Raw genomic sequence first — 22500 nt, forward strand, 5'->3', positions numbered from 1 at the left:
GTGTATCTCTCTCTCTGTCTCTCTGTCTGTCTCTGTCTTTCCTTCTTTTTCCTTTCTCTCCAGCTTTCCCTCTGTCATCTACCTTTCTTTTGGTGTTCTGTTTATCCTTTCTCTTACGGGTTATCCTTCTTCCATCTTTAGTTTTTCTATCTTTCTATAATTTTTCCTCCGCTGCCACTAGTAGCCCTCGCTCCTCGCCCAAGAGCCTTGGCGTGTTATATCAGTAAATCGGTGCAGAGGCTTTGAGTGTGTGTTTGTGAGTGTGAGTGTGAGTGTCTGTTTGTGTGTGTGTTTGTGTGTGTGTGTGTTTGTGTGTGTGTGTGTGTGTGTGTGTTTTTGTGTGTGTGCGTGCCTGAATGCATGTGTGTGTGTGTTTGTGTGTGTGTGTGTGTGTGTGTGTGTGTGCGTGCCTGAATGCATGTGTGTGTGCGTGTGTGTGTGTGTGCGTGCCTGTCTCCCTAGTGATTGTTGTGCCTTGTGTGTGCGTGCGTGCGTGTGTGCTTGTGTGCGTGTGTGCGTGTGTGTGTGTGTGTGTGTGTGTGTGTTTGTGTGTGTGTGTGTTCGTGCCTGAATGCATGTGTGTGTGCGTGTGTAAGTTAGTGAGACTTATGAGTGTTATGACTGATGTGAGAGATAGGAGTGGTTTTCTGTGTTTTTGGGGTTGAAGGCTGCTGTTGTCCCTCCAGCGCTCCCCTTCACTGCCCAGGCCAGTGATTGCCCTCTCCAGGGGTGTGGAAGCTGGGATAACAGGGACCCAGCTGGCCCTAGGGGTCAGGATGGCCCCCTGGATGGGAGGCCAAGAGGATGGATGGATGGATGGATGCTTGGATGACCAGGTGATTAAAATCTGCTGCAGGCCATGGTCCAGGGAGGATATGAGGGGGTGGGGCTGCGGGATGGGTCGGAGGATTCTGCAATCTTGGCCTGCCACACCCCCTACCCGTGGGGTCAGGCCTGATTGACGGGGGAGGGTCCAGACCCGATGAAAGCTTTGGTGTATCCTTCATGGTAGCCAAGTAAAGGTTCATTACTATCATGTTGGGTTTGAGAGAGTAACGGGGGGAGCATGGATAAACTCACTTGCCAGGGAAGCACGTTCAGACCTCTCCTTAAACAAAGTTTGAGCTCTTGTCTTCCTCTCAGCAATCCGAGGCGCTCTAAGTGATATTAATACTTAAACGTGGCCTTGGTGGAGCTCCGCGCGGCTCGCACCGCACCGCTCCTCCTCAGGATGGACCCACTGCAGCTGACTTGTTAAGGAGATGTCAAACATGGCACCCTCTCCTTCACGGCTGCTCTGAGTTTTAACACAGGATTGTGGAAAGGCACAGAGAGCGGGATGAATAAAGGGAGGGAGGGAGAGAGGGATGCAGGAGGAGGGGCGAGGCACTGCACTCCGGCCCAGGGGTTAACTAGGCAGGGGAGAAGTAGTGTGTCATAGCTGACACGGTCCGTTTGACCTTGCAGGAGGCCCTCCTCTATTCAGGGAAGGGCCAGGGAGCAGGGAGGGAGGGGTGGGCTGAGTTATGGGGCTCCCCTGATCTGTGTGTGTGTGTGTGTGTGTGTGTGTGTGTGTGTGTGTGTGTGTGTGTGTGACACTCTTTCTCTAATTTACACGCTTGGGTAACGATGTTCCCATCACCCAAAATTCCCAGGAATTCTAATCCCGTGGGCTCTGTGGGATCCTTCTCTGACCTGGCACCTGCTCCTGGAAGCTGGACTCGCCCCAGTGGTCCAGTCACCTCACACTCACACTGGCCACTAGGGCTCTGGAGTGGTCCAGTCACCTCACACTGGCCACTAGGGCTCTGGAGTGGTCCAGTCACCTCACACTGGCCACTAGGGCTCTGGAGTGGTCCAGTCACCTCACACTGGCCACTAGGGCTCTGGAGTGGTCCAGTTACCTCACACTCACACTGGCCACTAGGGCTCTGGAGTGGTCCAGTCACCTCACACTCACACTGGCCACTAGGGCTCTGGAGTGGTCCAGTCACCTCACACTCACACTGGCCACTAGGGCTTTGGAGTGGTCCAGTTACCTCACACTCACGCTGGCCACTAGGGCTCTGGAGTGGTCCAGTCACCTCACACTGGCCACTAGGGCTCTGGAGTGGTCCAGTCACCTCACACTCACACTGGCCACTAGGGCTCTGGAGTGGTCCAGTTACCTCACACTCACGCTGGCCACTAGGGCTCTGGAGTGGTCCAGTCACCTCACACTGGCCACTAGGGCTCTGGAGTGGTCCAGTCACCTCACACTGGCCACTAGGGCTCTGGGTTTGGTGTCAGGAACTATTTAGGTATTTTGATTCTATCATTATCTCCAACCTCATCCCACAGGCTCCTAGTCTCTCCAGTCTCTCTCCTTGTCTCTCTCCTTCAATGCGGGCACATGATGGCAGCACTCCGATCCCATCCAATTCTCTCCATGGGGTCTCCATGGGGGATTAACTGCTCTATCTCAAAGCACATGGCAGTGACCAATCTAGATCTTGGCCGCATCAGTTCAAATCAAATGCGGAATGTTTACATCTGCTACCGTTGATTATACAGTAAATACGTTGTGAAATGAAACAAAAACACACCACAGTTAAAGTTGTATTAGTATTGATTGATTCACATCGATATGAATGGATTACATGACTAACAACTGGTGGAAAGTAATATGAAAATATTTGTTCACTGAATTAGCGTTCTGTCCCAAACAGTTGCGTTCCAGTTTCAAAGTTTCACTTTCACTTTCAGTATTTCAACGTGAATGAGAGGGAGCACAAGAACTGAGCGTCTAGCAGCGTTTATCATATCATATACATTATATATGATGCATGTATATGTCTGTGGGCACGATCTCAAGCACGTGCAAAAGTTGTTGTTGTCCAATTTGAATCAGATACGAGAGACACATGCGCGCCCAGTCCAATTACCAGCGGAATCGAATCGTGTGTCCAGGGGTTTACATCGGAGTCCAGTCGGACTCAAGTCGGACACAATGAATCTAGTTCTGGGGAGAAACATGTGTCCAATATCCAATTTAAATCGGACTGAAATCGGAAATTGGACACATGTGTCCACACTGCTTGTCTCTCTCCAGCCTCATGTGCAGTGGGAAGCAATATGAAGGGAAATAAAGATAAACCTCAACAATAGACAGGGCAAAATTATTTGTATTCTACCATGCATTAAGAGACGGTTTTAGCTGCCACCATGACCTTACACACACACACACACACACACACACACACACACTTAGAGACACAGCCCTCTGTTCAACCCTGTCAAGGGCTTGTCGTTCCCTCCGTAGAGAGAGGGAGGCTTGAAAGCGCTGCGTTCTCTTTAAGCACGTGGCCGCTCCGTGGCGGAGGTTAATTGAAACATAAAGCAGCGTGTTCTCGGCCGGGCAGCCACTAATCAATCCCATCCTCCTCCTCCTCCCACAGATTCACACTCTTCATCAAATGCCAGCCGCGCAAAATCTTGTCAATATGGCAACAGCAAAAGTAGCACAACGAGATGTTTATTGCCTTTGTATGTGTGTGAGAAAGAAAGAGTGTGTGTGTGTGTGTTGTAGCCTACCATCCTACAGCACGAAGAAGACGGTCTAGCCTCCACTCCCCCCCTCTGTTACTGTCCCCTTCTCCTCACTGAGGGCTCGTTCATTAATTAGCACAAAGCAGAGATTAGCTCATTCTCACCTTTAAGCAGCATTGATTCATTTGGCTGGCTCTAATGAAAAGCTTATTTTAATTGGTAATTCCAGGATAAGGGCTAAATTAGCCTGGCGAATAAAAATGGGTGTAATCGCAGAAGGGTTACAGGCTAATAAAGCTACTAATAATGCAATCCCCCCCCCCACGAGCCCTGATGAGCTACTTAGCAAAGGCAGAAGGAAACAAGGAAAATGAGGGACATTAACTGTGTATGTCTTTGTGTGCTTGTTGGGGGGGGGGGGGCACTATGTCCTTCCTGAATTGGTTGTCACCACTACCTCAGCTTAATGAGCTACTACGCTGCAGAAGAATGAAAGCAGGACAATAACCTTTGGCTAACCTACGTGTGTGTGTGTGTGTGTGTGTGTGTGTGTGTGTGTGCGTGTGCGTGTGTGTCTCCTTGTAGCCACAGCAACTGAGGCGCCGCAGCCAATCCCACCACCCCCTGAACCGCAGCCAGTGGAGGTCAAAGTCCAGGAAGAGGAGATAGACGTGACAGACGATGACATCACTGCAGGTAGGCACAAGGCACTTTTTTTCCCCTTAACCTCATGTGGACACTGCACACACACACACACACACACACACACACACACACACACACACACACACACAGCACATGATCAATAATTGACTATTTATGGACAAGTGGATGCAGCACAAACTCCCAGAGCTGAGCATTTGATTGGCCATAATGCCATTGGTGTACAGCTGATCAGACATCAGGGCCAGGTCCACTGTTCATAGCAGTGAGTGGAGTACAGCTGATCAGACATCAGGGCCAGGTCCACTGTTCATAGCAGTGAGTGGAGTACAGCTGATCAGACATCAGGGCCAGGTCCACTGTTCATAGCAGTGAGTGGAGTAGAGCTGATCAGACATCAGGGCCAGGTCCACTGTTCATAGCAGTGAGTGGAGTAGAGCTGATCAGACATCAGGGGGAAGCCAGAGGAAGACGGGACTGTACTATGTGGTTCATTTAGCTGAGCATCTCCCATCTCCCTTTGACACCAGTGCTTGGTGTGTGTGTGTGTGTGTGTGTGTGTGTGTGTGTGTGTGTGTGTGTGTGTGTGTGTGTGTGTGTGTGTGCCCATGCCAGGAGAGAGCTCAGTGCTGGTTTTTGTGTGTGTGTGTGTGTGTGGCTCAGCACATACTTAAATGTATGTATGTTCACCGGTTGTTTCTTCAGGTGTTTCCTCTAATGGGAGATGAATATCAGAGGAGCCAGTGGCAGAGGGGTGGCTAGTGGTAGAAATGAGACTAGTGTGTCCCGTGTCAGCTCTTGAGATAAGCAGACAGACACACACACACACACACACACACACACACACACACACACACACACACACACACACACACACAAACACAACAGCAAAGAGCTGGGCACCACTTTGGGCCGCGGACCTCAGTTCTCAGGAGATTGACAGCATCTCCACATCCCCTCCACTTGTCTTCTCATCTTCCTCCTTCAGTCTCCCTGAAAATCCCATTTCCTGCTCATCACAGGGTTCACACACACACACACACACACACACACACACACACACGAACAGTGAAGCATTTGAAATGTAGTCCTCATGCTTTGAGAGACTGTAGGAGGGAGACGTTAGAGTTTGTAAAGAGCTGAGAGGAGGCAGGTGAGAGTGTGCTGCACTGAGAAGGTTGTAGACAGTAGTAAATCCCTCACAGAGCACGAGGCCCCAGACGGTGCTGTCTGTGTGCTTTCAGGAAAAGTAACGAGTAATCAGAAGAGAGCGAGACAAGCAGACGGTAACTTTTTTTCTTCTGTAAACTGATTCAGCAGTATTGTGTGTGTAGAGTGTGTGAGCTGCCAAAACATGCATGATCCCAAAGATCGCAGATATAAATATTGGGTCCAGGACTGACAGCTATCCCTTTGACCTGAACCAATAAGGCCGGATGTATTTCACTCGATACAGCAAGAAACATACCTGTCTTCAAAGCTGGTCTCAGGTGTGGAAGAGATTGACAGAGGGGGACAAAAGAAAGTGGGTTTTTAGGTGTGTGTGTGTGTGTGTGTTTGTTTGTGTGTCTTTGTGTGCGTGTGTGTGTGTGTGTGTGTGTGTGTGTGTGTGTGTGTGTGTGTCTCTCTCTCTCTCTTTTTGTGTGTGTGTGAGAGAGGTCTAAGGTAAGCCCTACTTGTGCATCTCTCCTCTGTGACAGGCCAGTGCACTGTTATTATTGTGAAAGTAATGACACTCTCCCCCTCCAAGGTGCTGCTGTGATAGCCTGCCGTGCTGCCTGATGTCAGACACACAACCATCACTCATTACTGTGGGAGCAAGTGTGTGTGTGTGTGTGTGTGTGTGTGTACGACAGAAGGTGAAAAGAGAGTGGGGGGTGAGGGATAGACAGAGCGACAGGGAGAAAGAGAGGGAGAAGAGGTGAGAAGAGGAGTGTGTTATAGTGAGAAGTCTCTTGCTGGTGAAAACACTGCAGAGCTATGTGTCACCTTGAGCTGTGATTGATACCAAGCCCACTCCAAAGGGTGTCGCTGTCAGCTGCGCCAGACAAATACAGGACATTTACAGCGGTGTGTGTGTGTGTGTGTGCACGTGGGAAGGCATCTTTAAATCCGCATATTTCTCTTTTATTGCTAGCTCATACACTCCAGTGTTACAAAGGAAACCCATGTGTGGCCGTACAACCCTAAAAAAAAACACTGATCTGTGTGTAAACCTATCCCTCTCTCCCACTCACTCTCTCCACACACACACACACACACACACACACACACACACACACACACACACGTGTATAGACACACTTTCAGTATGCTGTTGGCTTTTGAATTCAGAACACTGTGGGTGTTGACCAGCTGTTGACTTCTTTAGTTTTATCTCCCATGGCACTTCATAAGGCACTGCTAGTTAGTATAGAGCTTCATAAGGCACTGCTAGTTAGTATAGCTCTTCATAAGGCACTGCTAGTTACTATAGCTCTTCATATGGCACTGCTAGTTAGCATAGATCTTCATAAGGCACTGCTAATTAGTATATAGCTTCATAAGGCACTGCTAGTTAGTATATAGCTTCATAAGGCACTGCTAGTTAGTATGGCGCTTCACAAGGCACTGCTAGTTAGCATGGTGCTTTATAACTCACTGCTAGTTAGCATGGCGCTTCATAACTTACTGCTAGTTAGCATGGCTCTTCACAAGGCACTGCTAGTTAGTATAGCTCTTCATAAGGTACTGCTAGTTAGCATGGCGCTTCATAAGGCACTGCCAGTTAGTATAGCTCTTCATAAGGCACTGCGAGTTAGCATGGCTCTTTCCAAGGCGCTGCTAGTTGGAGTGTGAGCGTGTTCGTGTCCTATGGCGTCACTACACTCTGTCCCCCCGATCAATGGCCACCAGGCCTCCATTTGAGGTTTAATCCTATTAAAACCCAGCAATAACAATCAAATCATTGGCATCAGCTGAGGTGTGCTTTGTAGTGTGGGGGTGGAGGGGGGAGCTGAGGCAGAAGTTGCTGCCCATGCAGTTTTCTGTATCACGGACACCATCCAGGGACACTGGTAGTTTCATTAGTAGATTAGCGCGGTTGATCCCGCGAACACATCCACTTAGAGACCTTAATGAACCAATTGGGTGAGAGCTGACAGACACCCTCACAGAATCCCAACGCAGGTGAAAAGCACCCAGCCCCAGGCCCCGTGTGCTCCAGCGTCAGCGCACCCCTCTCAGATCTGATGCATGCAGGTCAGTGGGTTAGTGTGGACATTCTGGAGGGGTATTTGGGACCCATTGGAAGAGTGATTTCTAAAAGAGCTCTGGGCCTTTTTGAAAAAGCACCGCTAGTCACCATCTCCTGGCCTCCATCCACCATCACTCTGTGTCTCTGGCACTGAATGCCTTTTTGCCCCGTGGCTGTCCAGACACGTCCATCAGATCTGTACAGGGGTAAAAAAAAAAAAAAATCATTGTTTTCTCAGAGATTGTAGCAGATGTATTAGCAAAGCAGAGAAAAAACCCTGCAGATCTTTTCTCTTCCCCTTGGTTGGTGTTTAAAGTGGAGTGGCAGAGCAGTAATGGATCTGCTTGAGCCGGGTTTCAATCTGGGCTTTCACCGTGGGACCAGGGCGGCTGCCTCAGGGTCCAGGGGCCATCTGATTGGTATTGGTGTAGTATTTTTTTTGTAAATAAAGACAGAAAGCAGAAATGTTGGCCTCGAAAACGTAGCGTTAGCGAGAGAAGCGGTCCTCAGCCCCGCACATCCAGCGACCTGCCTCTGTTTTAGTTAGCCCGGCTAACAGATTTAATACTGCGAAAAATAAATGGAAAAACACATTGTCAATACGTGAAAAATGAGCAGTGCAAAATGATAAATTGTCAGGCGGCGCGCATGCTATTGACTGGCTGCGGCAGGCGCGCCCGGCTGGCCAGAGAGCACCATTTGGTTTTTCTGGGCGAGGCATCGCCGTGGTGATTACTCACAAGGCTCTGCACCAGGCTTCGTTCGGATCCAGGCTGTGTGGTGTTGGCACTTGTGTGCACCTATGTGTGTTTGTGGGAGTGGATAGCCTGCTCCCTGGAGAGAAGTGTTACAGGGTTGGTATGAAGACCCTTGACTGTTGTTGTGATTTTGTTATTCAGCACAGCAGTGGATGGTGTGGGAGAGCTTCTTCTGCCGGCTACCTTTAGTGATTTTCCCTTTAAGGCTGTGGTGTAATACTGTTTATTAGTCTCTAGGACTGCAGTGTTAAATCTAAGGATTTGTTTTTGTTAGACTGCAGTTAGTTTAATGTGAAATTGATACACTTTCCCGAAATCTTTTCATGTTTGTGCGTGTGAGTGTGTGTGTGTGTGTGTGTGTGTGTGTGAGTGTGTGTGTGTGAGTGCTGGTTGTAGCTAAAGGAAAAGCTGTCTGTGGTTAATGTATTGCATGACGTTTATGGTTTGGGGGGTGGGATGGCCGGGTTATTAATGCTCTTTAAGGAGAGGGCCAGAAGGTCACGCAGGTGCGGGGGTCAGAGAAGGGAGGGAACATGGGGCTGAGCATGGGGGAGAGAGAGGGAGGAAGAGAAACAATGAAAGAGGGAGAGGGAGAGATGCGTCGTCATCTCCAGAGGCTCCCCCTCCCTCTCATCGATCGTGCAGGGTCTGTCTTGGGCACCTAATGTTGTTAAGTGTCTTTTCTTAATCCCGCTGAAACGGAGCGCTCGGCCCCCCAACAAAAAGGCCGCTAAACATTAGCTGCTCGTCCCGTCATCAAGCGAGCGGGAGATAATAGCCCCAGCCACTCACCAGGAGGAGCTGCTCTTAATCCAACATGGCCATTTTCCCCCCCAGTCCTCAGCTATAAATAGGGCTGTCTTGCTTACTGCTCAGTGCCTTGGCTTTAACCGTGTGTGTGTGTGTGTGTGTGTGTGTGTGTGTGTGTGTGTGTGTGTGTGTGTGTGTGTGTGTGTGTGTGTGTGTGTGTGTGTGTGTGTGTGTGTGTGTGTGTGTGTGTGTGTGTGTGTGTGTGTGTGTGTGTGTGTGTGTGTGTGTGTGTGTGTGTGTGTGATAACCTGACAGACGTAGCATGAGAAAAGTGTTTTGTGGCGGGAGACTGATTCCAAAGAGGCAGGGTGAGGGCTGGGCCACACTAAATGCAGCTCGGGGGTGCGTGGGAGCACACACACACACACACACACACACACACACACACACACACACACACACACACAGGGGTGCATGGGAGCCTTGAGGATCTCATTAGAGCTCAAACGAATGGGAGAGAGGTGAGCTCTTCCTGCAGATCTCTTTCTGCCTTGTACCTATAGTGCAGACACAGACAAACTGATACACACACACACACACACACACACACACACACACACACACACACACACACACACACACACACACATACAAAGCAACAAAGTCAATCGGGTGCTCATAAAGAGTCGATCGGGAGCTGCGTTAACCATGATCATTACATGTGACGGTATTAAATACGCGCCATTGTGTGTTATGACAGATTTCCAATGCATGTGGATAGGTCAAAAGCTCAGGTTGCTATGTGATCATAGCATTCAGTCTTTAGTTTCCATAGCGATGTAACGGACGTATCGCCTGGTTGCAGGCACCGTTCCAGACTCCATTCCACACGAAAGCAAGAATCACTCAGTCTCCTGTTTAGCGTCATTCCACCCAATAGCAAGGTGCATCTGCATTCTATTCTTTCTCTGTCTGCTGTGTATGAATGCAGAGAGGTAAAGAGCTGCAAAGTTTATGTGAATTAATTTGGGATCTGGAAATATTTGACACACCAAAAACATTTTTGCAGTTCAGTACTGTTTTCATGCTGGGTTTGAAAAAAGCAAAACCAAACATACAACTTCAAGTTTGAATCACATACAACTTTCCCTTTCCTGTCCAAATACTCTCATCAGTCTCTTTGGCCAAAAAATGGAAGAATGCATCCAACTCTTTGTTCCATTCTCATGTTATTTATATTATATCATAATATTAATATAACTTTTTTATACTGCCATTCTGCATATGTCTGGCCTGATCAGTCAAGCGCACTCAAAATGACAGTGTGGTGTCTATGGGTACAAGCCCCCCCCCCCTCTCTCTCTAGGAGGTATTTGAGCGCTTTCCTGCAGCTGAGTGCTGCTTGTCTCTTGCCGATCTGACATTTGGGAGAGAAAGAGCGCGCAAGGGGAATGAGGGAAAGTGTGAGAGATGAAGAGAGAGAGAGAGATGGAGAGAGAGAGAGAGAGAGAGAGAGAGATGGAGAGAGACGGAAAGAGATGAAGAGAGAGAGATGGAGAGAGATGAAGAGAGCGAGCGAGCGAGCGAAAGGGGAGCTGTTGAAGGTGTGGGGGATTAGCGGCGGCACAGAGCTGTGTGCCAGCGGACAGCGCTCCAGCAGAAAAAGGTCACTGGCTGTCTCCCGGTGACGGCCGCCGCCTCGGCACCTCTCCAAAGCCTCCCCGCACCTCCCTGCATCTCAGCACCACTTTTATCTCTAATCCGCAAAAGCTCCGGCTTATTTATTTATTTTCCTCACATTCCCACAGTCCTTCAGCCTCTCGGAAAGTGCCGGGCCTAGCAGCGCAGCTACATGCAGAGCCTAACAAAGCCTCTCTCCACGGGAGCTAAAAGCAAAAGAAAGAAAAAAAGAAAATAGACAGACTAAGAGAAGCTCGACATTCTCCTCTGCAGACGTTGGGTTGTGTTTTTGTTCTGTCCTCCTTTAGCGCAGTGGGCCTGACCAAGTGGAGGAAATGCACCTGAGCTGGAGGGCTTAGCGCCTCTTCAAGTGCACAATATCCCCCTCTGATGGTTACAAACACCTGAAAGCCTGGAATCGTCTGAGAAAATCCCCTCAACGACTTGAGTAATCTGCGCCAGGTGCATTTTCAACAATCTAGCGAATCCCTACCAGAACTCCTTTTTTAAAAGTCTTTAATTTCATAAAGCTCTGCAGGGGTCAGAGTTCACCGCCAAGCTCAGCCACAGTTTGAGACCCGTTTCATGTCTTTCAGCCGGCTCAGTGCCTGGCGTGTCGTCCTGCGGTGCGGGGTGTTGTCTTTATCCGTGCCGCTCCCATAGGACGAGGGGGCGCATTTTAAACAGCTGCGTTAATCCGAGTGACGTGGAGGCTGAGTTAAGTCTCCAAGGGGGCCCTCGGTCCGGGTTTGGGCCTGTGACCCCATGACCCCTGACTGGTGGCCGCTCAGGTCACCAGCGCAGAGCTGCGTCTGTAGCCTCGCTCCAGTCTCCTCCAGTGCAGCTAGCCGCCATTTTGTCCACTCTGAGGCGGGGGGAGCCGAACGCATCGCACCAGCATGTGTCTCAATCACCAGATGTAAAGACTGAACCATTCAACCGATTACCGTTTCCTTTCGAGGAACAACTTCAGATGATTTCAAAATGTTGTGGTTGTTTTAAAAAGAAAATATCGCTTCACGCGTACTTTCTATAATTTAACTATGATGGATTAATGTCCATTTCTGTGAGTGAGATAAATATTAGCTGCAAAAAATGTCCACAATTTACACTCATAAGACCTTACGGTGAGAACTGAGTACTTTTCACCATTTTTTTGTATTTTAGGAATACCATTGAAAAGGTCCTCCACTGCAGAAGGTGTCTTAGCTGTATGGCCCATTGCAATCTTATCCTCTGTTTAAGTTTATTAGACAGAAGTGTGTGTCCTCACCCTTGCTGTTGGGGGTCAGAGTGGGCTCCAGTGGCCTCCCGCCGAGCCACGCTGTCACATTAGGGTCCACACTCAGCAGTCCGGAGAGGTCGGAGGTCAGGGGGTGAAGCTGCCGTCACCTCTGATGTTATTAAGAGCGGCTGATTGGGTTTTCTGAAATGCTAGCCTCTCTCGCTAATCCAATACAGTCAGCCCAGGGAATCCACGATTTGCTCATTTCGAGTAATTTTCCCAAAATGGATGAACTTCCTGAAGTAGGGTGACAGCGACCCCCCCCCCCCCCCCCCCCCCGCAGTCATGGTGTCGTTTGTGTATGTATGTCTGTTTGGCTTAAAACAACCAGCGCCAGTGAAGTTTGGTCTTCAGAGAGCAGTGAGGTCCAGAGCTGTGCGCTGACAGGAGGGATGGACAGGAGTGGGTGGTGTGGAAGGCGAGAGGTGGTGGCTCTTGGCGAGCGGCCAGCGGTACCACAGGACGAGCCTCTTTTGTCTGAGCAGATTGTTTGCGCGCCTCCTGCTGCTGCCTCTGCCGCCTCTGCAGAGGGCAGTGATGTCACAGGTCAGAGGTCGTGACCCCTGTCATGCCCTGTCCGCTCGGACCTCCCCAAGGACCCTTTTCCATGGCTTCTCCTCTTTCGCCCTCCTCCCACTCTCCCTCCAGCAGTTCTCTCTCTCTCTCCATCCTTTATTTCCCTTTCATCTGTGCGGCCCATCTCTCCTCTTTTTTTCTTCCCTGCGCTCTGGGCTCATTCTTCCCCTTCTGCTCCTTTCATTCCTTCTGCTCTCTCTCTCCCTCCTCCCTCGCTCACATCCGTCTCCAGCAGTGTGTGTATATGCCTCTGTGATATCTTTTTTTCTTCTTTCTATTTGTTTGTATTTATGTTTTCACTGCGCATTGATTGAGTGTTAACCCAGGCGAGGAGGAATATTGTTTGTCAGAAAAGGCTGGCTTTTGAGAAGGTCTCGGTGTTCAATAAATCTATGGCGGGGGTGAGAAAAGCAGCCGCTAAAGCCTTTGGCACGGAGGAGAAGAAGCGCTGCTCTCCAATGGGCCTTTTGTCTTTATTAATCGCATCGGTCTGCGCTGCTGTGTCTCATTCTCCTGCAGGTTTGCTTCCCCTGTTATCTCTTTTAAAGCGCACTTCTCCCAAACACTCATCTCTCTGACTACGGGTGCCTTTTCTCCCCTCATTTTCTTTCTCTGTCCGTCTCTCTCCTTGACCCCCACCCTTCCTCCCCCTCTCCATTTCTCCCTCCTTCATCCTATCGTCCAGCGTCTTTTCTCTAGTCACTCTAATTGTAGTCTAGGCTGGGGTGTAATCTTTGGGGAGAGAGAACAAGAGAGATAGAAAGAGAGAGAGGGAGAGAGAGAGAGGGGTAAAGAGAGAGAGAGAGAGGGGTAAAGAGATGCATTAGGGAAGCGGAGGGCAATCTGTCAGCGGCCGGTCCTTCATTTTGGGGGGTCATGGGGGAATTTGACCCCTGACCCCGTGCGCACGCCCTGCGCTGCTGGTCCTCGGCTTCTCGGGCTAGGGGGGCTAACAGACACACAAAGCCCCCCTGCAGCTCACCAGCCAGCCCTCAGGAGGGCTCCCCAACACAGCCACACGGCCACACATACGCACGCAGCTGGACCTCCACCCCCACCCCCACATACACACACTGAGTTAGTGTGGCTGATGCGTGTGTGTGTGTGGCTGATGTGTGTGTGGCTGATGTGTGTGTGTGTGTGTGTTGCCGATGCGTACATGTGTTTGTGTGTGTGTGTGTGTGTGTGTGTGTGTGTGTGTGTGTGTGGCTGATGCGTACGTGTGTGTGTGTTTGTGTGTGTGTATGTGTGGCTGATGCATACGCGTGTGTGTGTGTGTGTGTGTATGTGTGTGAGTGTGTGTGTGTGTGTGTGGATGATGTGTGTGTGTGTTGCCGATGCGTACATGTGTGTGTGTGTGTGTGTGTTTGTGTGTGTGTGTGTGTGTGTGGCTGATACGTGTGTGTGTGTGTGTATGTGTGTGTGTGTGTGTGAGTGTGTGTGTGTGGCTGATGCGTACGTGTGTGTGTGTGTGTGTGTCAGCTGTGAGGCTGTTGATGGGCTAGCAGACTGTTGGCTCTGAGTACATCCGATGGCGCTAAGCCTTGGACAGGGCAGTGGGAGCTCCATTAGCAGCAGACTGACCTGATGACTTCATAACGTCTGGCTCCCTGACCAGAGTGTTTTATACACAGGGCATGCTTGCATGGCTAGCTCACTCAAATCTAGCAGACAAAGTAAGATATGAAGTCTGTCATTCTTTTTTTCTTCTTTTTTTTCTTTTCTGATTGAATGTCACAGGCACCTGCCACTCTGTTGAATCACTGCGTGTGTGTGCGTGTGAGTGAGTGCGTGTGTGTGTGTGTGTGTGTGTGGGGGGGGGGGGGTCAGTGCCCTGTAGTGTACGTTGCCACTTCGAGGTCTTCTGGTATAACTCTCCCTCTACATCATTCACCTGTGCCAGAGGGGTCGGAGAGTGTGATGAAGGTCAGTAGGAGAGAGTGATGAAGAGGAGGAGGAGGAGTGGAGAAGATGAGATGAGATGAGAGGAGAGAAGAGGAGCATGTCTGGCACTGAGTTTACGAGCGCTCGTCACAAAGACAAAGCACTGCCCTTGGGGTGGCCACTGAGCTCTCGTAAATCTGAAGACTGCGCAGTAAAAATCAGAATAAAAGACAAATAAACACACTTTCAGTCCTTCTGTCCCCCTCAGGGCCTCTCAGGCCCGGCCCAGTCCACCACACAGTGGCACCCAGGGGGGTCCAGTGCCACCCCCACCTACCCACAGATTGCCCAACGTTTCCTTACCCCTTAGCCTTTGAGTCTAATGCAGATGGTATGCTACTATATCAAATATGTATAAGGTTGAAAGCAACAGACACAACTTTTCTGGAAGACTTTTGTGTGGGGCACAACCATACTGCTTACCAGGTACAGTCAGAGCTGGCCATCGAGAGCTAGACAGAGAGTGGAGTGAGAGTGATAAACACACTAATATATACACACACACTTACACATACACACACACATACACACACACAAACAATAAATAAAAAAAACATACACACAAACAAACAAACAAACACGCATGCACACATAGACGCCTTGCTGTTGGCACTGAAGCGGCTAGCGGGAAAGGAACTCGGCATAAGCTAAGTGTGCCGTAATCCAGACGGATGAGGAGCACTCAGTTGGGGCCTCCCCTCGTCCGGCATCAGGGCCTGCAGTACCAGACCTCGCCAGCAGGCTGGCTGCTGCCGTCACGACTCCCAGGAAGCATCTTCTGAGTCCGCTGACTGTCTGCAGGCGCACTGAAGCCTCAGCCGGACACTGTGTTTAAGTGAGTGAGTGAGCAGACCCAGGCCTTCTGAAAACTCCATGTGCTTTTTGATGATGATTTTGCCTTTGGCAGAATGAGAAAGAACAGGAGGGTGGGGTTGGGGATGGAGGGAGCACAGACTAGCCGTTCACTGTCACTCTGATGGAGGAGAAGTGCTGCATTCCCTATCGTGAACCACCAGTGTGCCACTGTGTGGGAGACCTGGAATACGTCAGATATGTATTCACTTACCTGATTAGATAGATTGAACCACACCAGGCTTGTTTAAGTATTTTTCTGACATATTTAGTGTGTGTATATGCATGTGAATGTGGATGAACTATCTCTCTCTCTCTCGCACACACTCACACACACAGGCACACACACAGAAGCACATTTAAACATATAACCTATTCCCAGTCTCACTGAAAGACGTTTATTTATTTGACGTTTTTATGCCGTGATGGTGTCAGGTGGGAATAGGAGCAATACGGTGAAGTCTGTCCCTGGTGAACTAGTATCATTAATGATAATCGTGTTCCACCGCTTCAATGGGAATTGGAACTATAGGATTAAAGTGTTAAAGTGACCAGTGGTCATGTTGCTTGTGGAAACGTAAATGAAGCAGTGAATAAGACAAATGTTTAGAAGCGGGAAGAGAACTCTCTCAATAGAAGCGTGATTCGGATCGACTGGCTCCATGTTGCAAACTGACTAGCTAATGTCTCATCTTGGGCTTTTCACAACAATCTGGAATTACTGCCTCGTGAATTACATGTCCGGTCTCGCATCTTTTACAAGTCTTACGGAGGTTCGTTGCCTTATAGTATTCCAAAACATACAGTCGGGGGGGAATACACGACGCCTGTGACTTTACTGTTATGGAAGATAAAATAATGAATGAAAATGTGTTGTCTATTCTGTGTTGTTTTGACTCAATACGTTCATGGATTTCGTATGTCAAGGAGGTTACGGAGACATACACAAACACACACACACACACACACACACTGGCCCTGCCTTTGTGAGTCTTTAGCTCATCTATTTAAGCTGTGCTGTCGGCACTGCGTGCTCTGTCACTAATCAATCAGCAAAGGCCATAGATGGATTGGAGTATTGATAAGGGTAAACACGTCCTGGTTTTCTTTGAGAGACTTTGCTGATCACTCCCTCCCTCTTTCTCTCTCTGTATATGGTGGTGTATTTGTGTTTGTTTGTATGCGTCTGTGTGTGTGTGTGTGTGTGTGTGTGTGTGTGTGTGTGTGTGCGTGCGTGCGTGTGCGTGTGCGTGTGCGTGTGCGTGTGCGTGTGCGCGCGTGTGCGTGTGCGCGCGTGTGTGTGTGGCTGATGCGTGTGTGCGTGTGTGTGGCTGATGCGTGTGTGTGTGTGGCTGATGCGTGTGTGCGTGTGTGTGGCTGATGCGTGTGTGCGTGTGTGTGGCTGATGTGTGTGTGTGTGTGGCTGATGCGTGTGTGTGTGTGGCTGATGCGTGTGTGTGTGTGGCTGATGCGTGTGTGTGTGTGGCTGATGCGTGTGTGTGTGTGTGTCAGCTGTGAGGCTGTTGATGGGCTAGCAGACTGTTGGCTCTCAGTAGCCTACTCCTTCAGGGCCAGGTGAGCACAGTGTGAATCCGATGTGTCCTTTTGTGCCTGAAACCCACCCCTTCCCTCTCTTCTCTCTCCTCTCTCTCATTCTCCCTCTCAGCTCAGCTCATAGCACACTGCCCAGGCTCTCCTGTAGAACTGTGGGATAGATTCTGCCCAGCCCACTCCCTCCCATTCACCTCATCCGTTTCCCAGCGCCGTCTCTGGCTACCCCTGGGGTGGGGATGGGGGTGGGGGGGGGTCTCTGGCTACCCCTGCGCTCCAGAAAGCCCTGCCTCAGCTGCACCGCACCGGGGGGGGGGGGGAGGCAGAGAGAGGGAGAGAGCAATTGCATGTGCGCGCGCACACGTGAAAGAAAGAGAGAGAGAGAGATGGATGGATAGAGGGAGAGGGGGTGTAATTGTAATGGATGTGCACTGAGGAATCTGATTACTGGAGCAGGTGGGGGCCTCTCTGAACCCCCCTCCTATACTGTAAACGGGAAATAGCCTACATGAGCAATGAGTCTGGGGAAGAGGTGGCTTTCTGGGTGACAGTAGTGTGTGTGTGTGTGTGTGTTGATGAAGGTGCTTGTTATCAGAGTCCTCTGACAGGATAGACACACAGTGTTCCATGAGGGCAGCGGGTCCTTGTGGTGGTGATGTGATTACACGCAGTGAGGTAGAGTCCAGCACATTTGAGAGCAGATGTGGGCGGGCACACCGGGGATGGCACTCAGGTCCAGCTCTTCCGCTCGCCTCTCTTCTAAAGGTCTGCAGTGGAATGGTCCAGTTTCGGGGGTTAGGCTAGTTTGTGTCAGGCCGTTGACAGTGAGCTTTGTCTTCCTCACTGAAACAGAGAACAAGTTCATGTCAGAGAAGACGTGGACAGGGAGGAGGCCCAGCGTGGACAAATATCTATGGAAATGTCAAAAGGAGACACAAGGAGAAGACTGAGGAGTAGGACACAATGAGAGCAGTGAGGAGTAGGACACAAGGAGAGCAGTGAGGATTAGGACACAAGGAGAGCAGTGAGGAGTAGGACACAAGGAGATCAGTGAGGAGTAGGACACAAGGAGATCAGTGAGGAGTAGGACACAAGGAGAACAGTGAGGAGTAGGACACAAGGAGATCAGTGAGGAGTAGGACACAAGGAGATCAGTGAGGAGTAGGACACAAGGAGATCAGTGAGGAGTAGGACACAAGGAGAACAGTGAGGAGTAGGACACAAGGAGATCAGTGAGGAGTAGGACACAAGGAGAGCAGTGAGGAGTAGGACACAAGGAGATCAGTGAGGAGTAGGACACAAGGAGATCAGTGAGGAGTAGGACACAAGGAGAACAGTGAGGAGTAGGACACAAGGAGATCAGTGAGGAGTAGGACACAAGGAGATCAGTGAGGAGTAGGACACAAGGAGAAGATTGACGAGTAGGACACAAGGAGATCAGTGAGGAGTAGGACACAAGGAGAGCAGTGAGGAGTAGGACACAAGGAGAACAGTGAGGAGTAGGACACAAGGAGATCAGTGAGGAGTAGGACACAAGGAGAGCAGTGAGGAGTAGGACACAAGGAGATCAGTGAGGAGTAGGACACAAGGAGATCAGTGAGGAGTAGGACACAAGGAGAACAGTGAGGAGTAGGACACAAGGAGATCAGTGAGGAGTAGGACACAAGGAGATCAGTGAGGAGTAGGACACAAGGAGAGCAGTGAGGAGTAGGACACAAGGAGAGCAGTGAGGAGTAGGACACAAGGAGAGCAGTGAGGAGTAGGACACAAGGAGAGCAGTGAGGAGTAGGACACAAGGAGAGCAGTGAGGAGTAGGACACAAGGAGAGCAGTGAGGAGTAGGACACAAGGAGAGCAGTGAGGAGTAGGACACAATGAGAACACTGAGGAGTAGGACACAAGGAGAGCAGTGAGGAGTAGGACACAAGGAGAGCAGTGAGGAGTAGGACACAAGGAGAGCAGTGAGGAGTAGGACACAAGGAGAGCAGTGAGGATTAGGACACAAGGAGAGCAGTGAGGAGTAGGACACAAGGAGATCAGTGAGGAGTAGGACACAAGGAGAGCAGTGAGGAGTAGGACACAATGAGAACACTGAGGAGTAGGACACAAGGAGAGCAGTGAGGATTAGGACACAAGGAGAGCAGTGAGGAGTAGGACACAAGGAGAACAGTGAGGAGTAGGACACAAGGAGAGCAGTGAGGATTAGGACACAAGGAGAGCAGTGAGGAGTAGGACACAAGGAGATCAGTGAGGAGTAGGACACAAGGAGAGCAGTGAGGAGTAGGACACAAGGGGAGAGGAGCAGGTGTAATTGATGGTCTGGGGAGAACAGAAAAGCTGAGGAGCACACACATACACCATTCCTTTTCTCCTCACTGGGATGTGTGTCTGTGAGTTGGAGAGTCGTGGCTGCTTATGTGTAAAGACATTAATAGGGCCAATGATTTTCCACAATAACGGAAAACAGACAGAATTTGTGGAATGTACCCTTTGAAACGGAATTGCAACTTTGAAATGGAAACATCATTTTGTGCATACAAATCGCCCAAATTCCCCTGTATTTTGGGCTGCAAGGCTAAATAAACATTAACAATTGCAACGATGAATAAATATTTATTAAAAAACAAAACCACTGAGAAAATGTCACGTCTGTGCTGAATTCCGCTCCGGCCACGCCCCCCTTTTTAACGGTTGGCGCAAACACCCACATTCAGTCACATTCACTCGCTTGTCTTCCCAATGGCATTAAAAAAAAAAATGAGTCTTCTGTTCTGTTGATGGCTGGCAAACAACAATTTAAAAAGTGCACATATTATTCACTCATTTTTAGCCGTCAATCTACATCAGGGTGAACAAAATGAGCTGAAACGGAAAAAAAATGGAATCACCAAAATGTGAAACGGAAAATGCATTTTTTTCATAACGGAAAATAGTTGGCCCTACATTAAGGAAGCAGCTCTGTTACATGATCCCACCCTTGGCACGCTTCCCCTCCAGAGGTGTCAAGCATGGGTGCAGCACCTCCTCTCAGCTCCCCTCACCCCTCCTCTCCTCCCCTCTCCTCACCTCCCCTCCTCTCCTCCCCTCTCCTCCCCTCTCCTCACCTCCCCTCACCTCCCTGGGTGCTCATTGAGGAACCCTGTAGAGCGCTCTAATCTCATCTCCATATCCTCTCTTATCTGTATCCTTCTCTTGATTTTCTTTCTCCTCCTCCTCCTCCTCCTCTTCCTCCTTCTCCTCTGTGGATAGTCCAGAGGCGTGTTGTGAGCAGTTGATGGCCAACATGACCCAAGTCACTCGGGGGTTTGTGATGACTGAGCGGGTGCCTATGCCATTCTCTTTCATCTGGTCCCACCTCCTTCCCCCTCTGGAAAGGAATCCAGTTCAAATTAGCAGCGGATCAAATCGGAGCTATTGATTTATTGACCCCACTTGTAATTAGAACTTTGGAAGCTAAATAAAATGGACTTAACTTCTAGGGAGATTGAATATCAATGGAAGAACCTTCAGAGCGCTTGTTTCTCCTACTGTTTGTGAGGAGGCGAAAATGCACTACGGTGTGGGGTCCATTGCTTTTCTCCTCATTAGGCAAGGTTTCTGAAATTCATCTGTTTCTTTATGTTTTATGTTGTGTGTGTGTGTGTGTGTGTGTGTGTGTGTGTGTGTGTGTGTGTGTGTGTGTGTGTGTGTGGGGGGGGGGTGGGTGGGTTGTGTGAACATGTTTGTAATTGAGAATAATTCAGTAGGAGACAAAGGCCATCCTTAAGGATGAGAACAGATTCTGAGATTCAGACAGATTAATATTTAACCACACAGAGGTCCGCTGTGAGTAGGACGCTCCAGCCTGGAGCACCAGGGGGGACAGAAAAATAACAGTTAAGAAAGGAGGTGCTTGTTGCAAGGCGGTGTGTGTGTGTGTGTGTGTGTGTGTTTGGAGGAGGGTAGCTGTTGCTTTGAAGTGTCCAGTATTGGGCGGGCAGGATGCCTCGGTGTCCTGACAATGGCCTGCGCCTGCTCCCCTCTCCCCTGCGCCTCCCTGATTAAACCCAAATTAAAAGGGCCTTTGATCGAGGGCCCGGCCCGTTGGAGGGGCCCCCACGAGGGGGTAAGGCGCTGCCAGCGGCCCCAGCCTGGCCCGACCCTAAGCCCCTTAAACGGATCCCAGCGGGAACTTTGTAGGATGGTTGACTTCTGCGGCCAGGGAGGCCCCCTTTCGCGCCGTATTTATTTTTCTCTTTTTGAACATGAGGTTTGGAGAAGGGGGTGGGGGGGGGGGGGGTGACAGATGGTCCCTCCTGGGGCAGATTCCCCAGGTCCATCCAGGCTCATGACCAGGGGGCCTGTGTGCTGGGCTGGGGAGGCCCCCTGGAGGCCCTCGGTCGCTCCCTGCCTGGCTGGCTGCCTGGATGTGTGGCAGTTTTCATGGAAATGAAACGGAGATAAAAACACAAAAATCCCAGTAAAGCAAAAGTTTATTTCTGGCACTGGCAGGCCGCACCTGCCCCAACCGCCTGAGGAGACCGGGCCGCTCCAGAAGCATGGACTCCTGGGGGTCAGAGCAGGCCTGCCAGAGAGGGACCGTTACGGGGGACCATAGTGTGTGCGGGGGGTGGGGGGGGGGGGGGGCTGCTGGAGGGACAGAGGCAGGAGGAGGACGAGAGGGAGAGGGAGGGGCAGACAAAAGTGTGTCCATCTGAAAGATTGTGTGGGGGGCAGAGATGAGCCCCCTTAGGGAACAATAGGGTCAGTGAGACCAACGTCACGCTGGGTCACAGTAGCAGAGAGGCGCACACACACACACACACACACACTCGCCAGCACCTGCTCCTCTACACCCTGCCTGCCTCTCTATAGCTACTCACACACACACACACACACACACACACACACACACACACACACACACACACACACACACACAGACAGACACACACACACACACACACACACACAGCCTCATTAGACTATAATTGCCCTCTTAGCAGAGGCCCTTCCTCTGTGTACCACTCATTGCAGTCACTCCCTAAACCCCTCAGAAAACTGCTGGAGTGTGTGTGTGTGTGTGTAGCCCCTCAGTGCGAGTGTGTTGTCGTTGCTTTCTTTGTGTTCTAGGAAGGAAAGAGTTCTGCCTGGGTCAGGAGAGAGAAGGACTGTGTGTGTGTGTTTGTGTGTGTGTGTGTGTGTGTGTGTGTGTGTGTGTGTGTGTGTGACACTTGGTTGGCAGATTCCCTCCATATTGTTGTTACTTTTAGAGCATTTTTCTTAGGGCTAGCATGTATATAGTTTTCATTGTTTGGAAAATGGGCTTTGACCATATCAACATAGTATATTAATGAAATCATTTAAATATTAACTTCTAAGTTCTACTTAAGTTTTAAATGTTAATATTAATATTAACTTCTAACTAAGTCTTAAATGTTAAAAAGTGCATTTATTAGGATAAGTTCATATCAGTTCTACATACATTTCTATGAGGTGGGTGTGGGTATGTCTGTCTGTGTGTGAATGTGTGTTTGAGTATGTTTGTGAGTGAGTGTTTGTGTGTGTGTGTGTCTGTGTGTGTGTGTGTGTGTGTGTGTGTGTGTTGGGGGGGGGGAAGGGGTACAGTGGGGCCCCCCCTCATCTGGCCCTGACTCAGCGGATCACACACACTGTATCTGCCGGCTGACATTTGACCCA

The 22500-nt window shown here is 49.9% G+C and overlaps 1 protein-coding gene across 1 annotated transcript in view; it reads left to right on the forward strand.

The window, feature by feature from the left end:
• Positions 1-22500, forward strand: part of wdr7 (WD repeat domain 7) — a gene marked incomplete at its 3' end in the record, with an annotated part of 157500 nt that overhangs the window by 55658 nt on the left and 79342 nt on the right. Inside the window, exon 22 of the mRNA XM_080847060.1 lies at positions 4114-4224. Within this exon, the coding sequence (XP_080703186.1) occupies positions 4114-4224 (111 nt within the window). The remainder of the gene's footprint in view (positions 1-4113; positions 4225-22500) is intronic.

This window comes from Sprattus sprattus (assembly GCF_963457725.1).
Source record: "Sprattus sprattus genome assembly, chromosome: 11".
NCBI classification, from domain to species: Eukaryota; Metazoa; Chordata; class Actinopteri; order Clupeiformes; family Clupeidae; genus Sprattus; species Sprattus sprattus.